This window comes from Peromyscus californicus, unplaced genomic scaffold (genome assembly GCF_007827085.1).
Source record: "Peromyscus californicus insignis strain IS unplaced genomic scaffold, ASM782708v3 Scaffold_7__1_contigs__length_154581171, whole genome shotgun sequence".
In the NCBI taxonomy this organism is placed as follows: Eukaryota; Metazoa; Chordata; class Mammalia; order Rodentia; family Cricetidae; genus Peromyscus; species Peromyscus californicus.
In genome coordinates, this window is record NW_026294595.1 from 86,560,532 (window position 1) to 86,569,847 (window position 9,316).

Consider the following 9,316-nt stretch of genomic DNA (forward strand, 5'->3'; position numbering starts at 1 on the left):
AGTTACATGAAATACTACCAAATGTCCGCTAGGGAGCAGTCACCGCCAGTGGTGAAGCACGCTCCTACAGGCAGAGCTATTTCAGGGACCAGAGTGGGAGAGGCGGGCTAATGTACATGCTGAATATGTTCACGTTATGAAGTAGATGTGCATTTATTTTAATTCATACCTTGATTAATGTATTTAAACCTTAGACATAGACAGCTCCATGCTTAAATACTACAGAATAATGAATAAAAAAATTTTATAAAACTAAATAAATTAATTTAATTTTTTTCTTGGAATGAAAGACATATCTCAGTGACATAGCATTTTTCCAGCATGTAGGAGACCCTGGATTTGATTCCTAACACCACAAAAGAAAATTTAAAAAAAAAAACACCTTAATCTGAGGTCTTACTAGAGCCATGAAATGTACTTATAAAATAGACATATTTATAATTCTATTAATCCTCATGCTGCATTATATGCATGCCTCTTTGTTACTAGTTTTGATAAAATACTACTGAGACTTTCTGCATATTTTCTAACTCTGTTTAGCATAATTACATAATTTGTAACCAGAAAATTATATTAAAAAGACATTCCACAAAGGTGTAGTGGCACACATATGTAAACTCAGAAACAGGGAGGCTGAGGCATGAGGATTGCTGTGAGTATGAGGCCAGCCTGGGATATAGAAAGTACAAGGTCAGGCTAGGCAAGGTGGTGCACATCTTTAATCCTAGCTCTTGGGAGGCAGAAGCAGGCAAACGTCTTTTAACCCAGGAACTATGACAGCTCTCAGTCCCTGGACATTGCAGAAAAAACAAAAACTACAGACAGGATATATTAAAAATGGCAGCTATCCAAGGATGAATTAACTGCTCCTCATTATTTTCAGGATCCTTACAGCCAGGGTCCCATCGAAAGAACTGACAATCCTAAAAAATAGAGTCCTTCAGAAGGCATTTCATAGCTCATTTTTTCCCAAAAAATAAAATGGAAAACAATAGAAAAAGGTAATCATCTTGATAGCAGACATACATATGCACATGCACACACACACACACAACACACACACACAAGTATGTGCACCCACACACAAAATAAAAAATAAAAATAAGCAATATAAGGAGTACCCAAACCATATTACTCACAGAGAGTAGCCGCGTTTTCCATGCCTAGATCTCTGTGACCATTTGTCTATATAACTTCAGCCTCAACTGAGTTATACAAACAAAGACATCTAAGAATTTAAGGAGTGGCAAGTTGGGAAGTAGAGACTCATGCTTCCTAAATTCAACACGGGAAATTTTGCTACAGAATGGAAATACATTAAAATAGAATCATTTATTTTTGTCTGCTGTACACAGCTACCCCACGACACTCTGGAGCACTTTGCCGATGTGTCTTGGGTTGCTGAATTTTATAGTTAGGTCATTAATAAAAGAAGAATTTTGAATTGTTGATGGTTTTATATAGTATCAATTACATTACAATCCTAATAACATTGAACCCTTACTATTCTTTCTTTTCTTGGCTACTATCCCATTCATAATGACACACTTTTTTAAATATATGAACTATTTGCCTTACCAATACCCTCTATTTCCTCCCTACTGTTCCTCCGCACCAATTACAATGAGATCATTAGGATTCTTTTCTCCACCCTCTGCCTCTGCATCCCATTGCAAACAAGCCAGTTTTTCCTATCTTTCTGGAAATGCTACTGGCCTTATTTATTGTGTCCCATGGATCTACCCTGCCAATTTTCCTGTCATGTTTTCCATCTCATCACCTTCTGTGTGTGCTTAATCAAACCTTCCATCCTCAGATTCGAGTCTTTCTTCAAACCCAGCTTCTACAGCTTTAGGTAATTAGCTTTATAAGTTTGAAAACTCATCAGAGAGAGTCTTTCTGGTGTCTCACATGGTTGCAAGTAAGATCATTACTTTCAAGGCTTTGGAACTGGGAATGCTCTTTTCTGGTTTCTGTTGGTGTGTTTGACTTTTCTTTTCTTTTGCAGTGCTGGAGATCAAACCAGACCTTGTGCACAATAAGCAAGTTCTCTATAGCTCAGCTACCTCCCCAGCTATTTCCAATCATTTGTACTTTTGTAGAGGAGTACTAGAACTTGAAGGATTATTATTCCTAATTGCTTACAGACTGTGAAAAATAGTCCATATCTCTTGTTGAAAATTAGTCCAAGAAAAATGGCATGTTTTGCAGAAATTTTTCTAAATGATTCAAAGGCCAGAGAGATGACTCAGGTTCAGGCACTTGACACCAAACTGGAAGACCTGAGGTCATGCCTGAATTCAATCCCTGGTTCCCACACAGGAGAAGGAGAGACATGACCCCAACAGTTTTCCTCTCACCACCAGCATTCACCATGGCACATGCACACTTACAATCACTCACAAATATAAAATAAATAGTATATGCTTCTTTTAAAATAAAAATAATAAAAGACTTGAAGTCATCAAATGACCTGCCTAATTTTACACACCTGACTATTAAATCCAATCCCAGTTCTTGCAATCAATTTTTTTTAAGTAAGTGAATAAGGAAAAGTATCTTCTAAGGTCTTTGATGTAGTTGAAGACTAGATAGTTATAATTTCCTTAGTTATGATAAGAGATAAGTTAGACATGAAGCCTTAGACTCACAAATATAAGATAGATAGGATATCTTCTTTAATTTTGCCAAATACAAATAAACTAGATATTGTAAATGTAATTCTTGTTAGATAATTGTTTTGTTATCTGTAATTTTACTATGTGAACGTTAAAAACTTTCCTTTTTGAAAAAAAGAAAAGGGGAAGTGCTGTGGGATGTTCTGTATGTTAAATGTGTTGCTCTGATTGGTTAATAAATAAAACACTGATTGGCCAGTAGCCAGGCAGGAAGTATAGGTGGGACAAGGAGAGAGGAGAATTCTGGGAAATGGAAGGCTGAGGCAGAGAGACACTGCCAGCCGCTGCCATGAGTACCAACATGTAAGATACTGGTAAGCCATGAGCCATGTGGCAAGGTATAGACTTATAGAAATGAGTTAATTTAAGATACAAAAACAGTTACCAAGAAACCTGCCATGGCCGTACAGTTTATAAATAAAATTTTTTTTAAAAAGTGCCAAAAATTTTAACAGTGACACCAGCAATTCTACCTCAAGTAGAATCTGTTTTCATTTAGTGGCGTGCATATATGAGACCCATAACACATGACTTCTAATCTTAGCTTTTTCTTTCACTGATTCAAACTATTTAACCTCTTCATGCATAAACACTAGTGTCCTGCGTGAAGGAAGGGTTAAAATGTCTGAAACTCCCTTTGACCCAGACCAGTAGTTCTCAACCTGTGGGTCACAAACCTCTGTCTCCAAAAATATTTACATTACAATTCATAACAGTATCAAAATTACAATTATGAAGTAGCAACGAAAGTGTTTCTATGGTTGGGGGGGTCACCACAACCCAAGGAACCGTATTAAAGGATCACAGCACTGGGAGGTTGAGAACCACTGACCTAGACACACAACAGTTTCTTACTGCCTCCCCCTCCCAAGTGCTGACATTGCAGGCATAAACCATCACATGTGGCTCTTCAATGATGCATTTTGATATGCTAGAAGAAAATACCAAAGTGATGAGCTTAATATGATAGAAGAAATTATCAAAGTGATTAGCTTATAAATAGAAATTTAGTTGATAAAAATGCATGAATACATATTACATTCTATTTTTCATGCCCAGAAATTTAGAAAATTGTTTACTATGTTCAGTCCAATAGTAAGAAAGAACATGTGGCACATTCCTTTAATCCCAACACTCAGGGAAGCAGAGACAGGCGGATCTTTGTGAGTTTGAGGCTAACCTGGTCTATAAAGTGAGTTCCAGGACAGCCGGGACTGTTACACAGAGAAACCCTGTCTCAAAAAAAACCAAAAGAAGGAGGAGGAGAAGGAGGAACATGGACCATGGGTCTTGTAAACACACTTGGCTATGCTATTGCTGTTGCCTTGGGTTGCCCCTCGAAGGCTGAAGGTAAGTCTCTGTTGCTGCAGACACTGTACATTTTCAACACAGGACTCAGAAGATTAGAGCTGGATCTAAGCTGACAGCCTCCCTCCTGTGCTCTAGCTTTCAAAGTACCAGTCGGTGCTGGGGAAGCTGCCGAAGGAGGGAAGCAAACAGTAGTCCTAACCAGCTTTGAAGTCTATTGACCACAGCAGTGACCAGCATGTCAAGATACCCCTAAGAGTGCAACAGTGGCTCTCATATTTTGGCAGTAGCCGACAGCTATCTCATTGTACTTAAAACCTGCTTAACAGGAGGGAAATCATGCCAGGTACTGTAACCCTAGCCAACTTAGCAAGGCCAGTGAGGTCATGGGTCTTAGAGAAGAACCTATTACTGGCCCTTTACTAGACTGGCATAATTCCTAACTGCACTCTACAACCTGTCCTTATACCCACAGTTAAGTGTGGCTCTTACCCATCATCAAAGAAGCTTCTCTTGAAGTAGATGGAAACCATTTTTAAGAAGCCACAACTGGTCATGATGTGGAGAACAGCTCATTTTTGAGTGCCTGGCCCCAGTGGATACATCTACAGCACAGCTAGTGCACTTGTGGCTCAGGGAATAACACAAGAGAGGGTGGGAAGATTGCCAGAACCAGAGGACCAGGAAGTCTGCTGTGAGATTGTGTCTCGTAGAAATTGTAGGGTAAAGACAGCCATGGCATTAGGGACAAGCACCTGGGAGGAATAAGCTCAGTGCCATCTGTGTTCCTTCCCAGGTCCCTGTTGTTCTAATCCCCTGGCACTGCTGGAACACAGTCTTAAATGGGGTGAAGTGATTTTAAGGCCTCATCTGTTCTTGCCATAGGCACTGGCTGGTATACACAAAAAGCTGCAATTCAGTGAACCAATTTCAGGATGCTACTGTGGTAAACGTAAAAAGTTATTTCAAGGACTGGGCGTGATGATGTACACCTTTAAGCCCATCATTCAGGAGACAGAGGCAGGTGGATCTCTGTGAGTTTGAGGACAGCCTGGTCTACACAGTGAGCTCCAGAACAGCCAGGGCTATATAAAAGACCAGCTCAAAAATATAAAATAGTAATTTTACAAGGACAATAGGCACTGAAGGATGAGGCAGGTGCTGCTGCTTTAATGTCTGCTATGCTTATTTTTTCTCATTTATCACAGCTGATTCCACAATGTCTCACCCAGAGTCTCAAATTCAAAAAAAAATCAGAAAAAAATGGATCAATTCAATTGTACATATAGTTATGAATATACATATATATGTATGTATGTAGCAATAATAATCAAAGAAAAAGAGGCTATTGGATAGAGGGGCTGAGAAAAGTTGGAGGAAGAGTACCTGGGGGGGAGTAGAGGGAAGAAAAGGAGAGAGAAAGGGATGAGATTCTACTTCTGTTAGAAACATTTTTTAAATGTGTAGCAACTGCAAATTTTCTCATATTTGCAGAACCATTTCTTCATATTGTGCATTGTAAAACCAAAAAGAAAAAGAAGAAAATCTAAGAATGGAAATTGTAGCTAGAGTTTTCCTGCCTGGCCCACAGTCAGGACAAATCTCTCTCACCCGCCAATCCCACGGCCCCTCAGACCCAACCAAGTAAGCACACAGAGACTTATATTGTTTACAAACTGTATGGCCATGGCAGGCTTCTTGCTAACTGTTCTTATATCTTAAATTAACCCATTTCTATTAATCTATAAGTTGCCACATGGCTTGTGGCTTACCGTATCTTTTACATGTTGCTTGTCATGGCGGCAGCTGGCAGTGTCTCTCTGCCTCAGCCTTTCACTTCTCAGAATTCTCTTCTCTGCTTGTCCCGCCTGTACTTCCTGTCTGGCTACTGGACAATCAGTGTTTTATTTATTAACCAATCAGAACAACACATTTAACATCCCACAGAACATCCCACAGCAGGAAATGCTTCCTCAGAGTGCAGGATGGTAGTAATAGGTCAGTCCAGAGCCCTCTTTATCAAGAAGAGGGTAGAAAAATATAAAATACATTTTATTCCAACACATTACATTAAAAGAATACATCTTCCTTGGTTATGAATAGAAAATACATCAAGAAAAACTTGTGTGTTGCTAATTTGACTAGTAAATAAAGTATGTGTGGGGCTGTGTGTCCTTAGACTCCTATCTGTAACTTAGGGAACGTTAGAGACACTTGTCTTTGCTGATACCACAGCCTTACAGTGGATTCTGGGAACTCAGCATTTGGCTGAATATCCTCCTCATTGCTGCCTTCATCTCTTTGTTCCTAAAAGTATAGATTACAGGGTTCAGAAATGGGGTGATTATCACATCAAAAATGGCAAGGAATTTATCTACAGGCACTGTGAGAAAAGGCCATGAATACACAAAGATACATGGGCCAAAAAACAATACCACCACTGTGATGTGAGCTGACAATGTAGAGAGAGCCTTGGATGAGCCTCCAGAGGAATGCTGCCAAACAGTGACCAGCATAAGGGCATAGGAGATCATCAGAGTGATAAAAGTCCCTAGAGAGATGAAGCCACTGTTGGCAGTGACCATGAGATCCAGCCTGTACGTGACTGTGCAGGCAAGCTTAATAAACCGAGGAAGATCACAATAAAAGCTGTCCACTTCATTGTGGCCACAGAACTGAAGGTTTGCAACAAATACAATTTGGATCAGTGAGTGCATGATTCCAATGGTCCAAGTCACTACTAAGAGTGAAATACATGTCCTTGGGTTCATGATGGTGAGATAGTGGAGGGGCTTACAGATAGCAATGTACCGGTCATAGGCCATGACTATGAGGAGCACCATCTCTGTTCCTCCACTAACATGAATGAAGAACATCTGAGTGATGCAGCCTTGAAGGGAAATTACTTTTCTCTCCTTTAAAAGATCAGAAATCATCTTGGGAACTGTAATGGAGGAAACACACATGTCAATAAAAGAGAGGTTGGCGAGCAGGAAGTACATGGGAGAGTGTAAGTGGGGGTCAGCAATCACGGTGAGTACAACTAAGAAATTTCCTAAAACGCCTGCCACATAGAACATAGAGAAAACCAGGAAGAGGACAATGCATATCTCCAAAGAACTGGCAAATCCCATCAGCACAATTTCAGACACTACTGAATGATTTTCTCCCCACATGGTCTCAGTTACTTCTGGCTCCAGATTTTCCTGAAAGAACATCAGAATAAGAAAGTAGAATTACTGGATATATCATTCAGGGTGCCATCAGAGTAGCACAACCTCTAGGATATAAATGCTGAGGGATCTACTATAGGAAGTTGACCTCACATTATCATAGCAGTTTGTTCAGAAGTCTTTAACTTCAGAGTCTTTAATGTTGTACCTCGAAGTCTATCAGATGGGCAGAAAAGAAGAGAGTGCCGATGTAAACTTGAGCAGAACAAAATAAGCCAGGACTCAAAAGCAAGATCTAGAATCTACAAAGACAGGTGAAAGCTGGTTTATACCTTACTGACAGAGCATGGGAAGACTCAAGTTTGTAGGTTAGGTGTTCATATTGGCAACAAGCAAACTGAAGACATCCATTAGCAGAAATGTCCTCTGTGGAATTCCTGGTAGGTGGCCATCCATGATCAATTCTATTGATGAAGAACAAGCTAGCTCCGGAATTAACATACCTATGGCTGGATGTGTGTGTTATAACATTCTTCCATCTAATGAGAAGTCTGTTTTCATTAACTTTTAATCATAGGTCTACTTTTGCAATTTGAAATCAGGCAGAACTAACCAAATCCATCTTTCTTATACCAACCTTTCAAATATTTGAAGCTATCTTTCATATCTAGCCAACATCACCTTCCTACAAGAAAAATATCTGGATTTTTTTTTAATTCCATCACATAACATTGGACTTTGCTTAGAATCCTGATTCTATTCATGTTTTGTTGTTTATGGTTTTGTTTTTGTTTTTAAAACAGTCTCACTCTAGTCATACTGGCCTATGGCTCACTATAGAGTCCTGACTTGCCTCGAACTCAAGGCAGTCCTCCTCCTTCAGCCCCTGAATGCTGTGATCACTAACTTGAGCCATCACGCTCCGTTTTATTATATTCCTCTTGAATAATCATTTTAAAGGTATGGTAAAAAGGAGAACATGGCCCACTAACTCAACTAAGCAGGGCTCACACGGGCTCACAGAGACTGAGGTGGCAAGCGTGGGTCCTGCACGGGTCTGCGACAGGTCCTCTGCATATACGTTATGGCTGTCAGCTTGGTGTTTTTGTGGGACTCCTCACAGGGAGCAGGTGTGCCTCTGACTCTTTTGCCTGCTCTTGGGACTCTTTTCCTCCTAGTGGGTTGCCGTCTTGCTTTTGCCTGCTCTTGGGACTCTTTTCCTCCTAGTGGGTTGCCGTCTTGCCTTTGCCTGGTCTGATTGGATCTTGATTTTTCCTGTTTGGCTGTCATCTCTCAGGGGCCTGCTGTTTTCTGAAGAGGAAACAGAAAGGGGGTGGATCTGGGGGAGAGGAGAGTTTGGGGGCAGGTGCTGGGAAGACTGAAGGGAGAGGAAACTGTAGTCAGGAGGCATTTTATGAGAGAAGAATCCATTTTCAATAAAAAAACAAGTGTAGTAAAACACAACTGGCAGATTGTATAACTATTACTCATTTTCCTTATAGACATAGTATTCTTTTGATGAAAAATTTATTGTAGCTTTGGAGTTCAATCCCAGAACTAGTGATCACAGGAGGAAATAATACATAATTAATAGATGCTACAAAATAGAAAAATAGAGTCAGCACACCCTTGAATAAACTACATGGATGTTAACTACTGCTTATTCCTAATAGATGTATCCAAAAATCTAAAGAACCAAACTGGGCCCTAAGGCCTGAGAATAAGAATATTTACTCCAGGGGCTGGAGAGATGGCTCAGAGGTTAAGAGCACCGGCTGCTCTTCCAGAGGTCCCGAGTTCAATTCCCAGCAACCACATGGTGGCTCTCAACCATCCGTAATGAGATCTGGTGCCCTCTTCTGGTTTGCAGACATACATGTAGGCAGAACACTATATACATAATAAATAAATCTTTAAAAAAAAAAAAAAGAATATTTACCCTTATATTTATGATTCTTAAAACAAGCCTTAAGGTCTCAGCACAGTTTCATAGAATAATACTCAAATAAACAAATATTTATCAAAAGCAAGACCCCATTGAAAAGTTCCGGACAACAGTTACTTCTTAAATAAATTAGTAAACAGAAATAAATTTTTAAAAATGAATCTGGTCTGGAGGCAGATGCAGAAATCCACAGCCAGGCACCAGGCTGAGCT

The 9,316-nt window shown here is 39.9% G+C and overlaps 1 protein-coding gene across 1 annotated transcript; it reads right to left on the reverse strand.

The window, feature by feature from the left end:
• Positions 1-6,223: 6,223 nt before the first annotated feature.
• On the reverse strand, positions 6,224-7,180 carry LOC128101555 (olfactory receptor 4F3/4F16/4F29-like). Its single transcript, XM_052724798.1, has one exon. The coding sequence runs from the start codon at positions 7,160-7,162 to the stop codon at positions 6,224-6,226; it is 939 nt and encodes a 312-aa protein (XP_052580758.1). The 5' UTR covers positions 7,163-7,180.
• Positions 7,181-9,316: the final 2,136 nt, after the last annotated feature.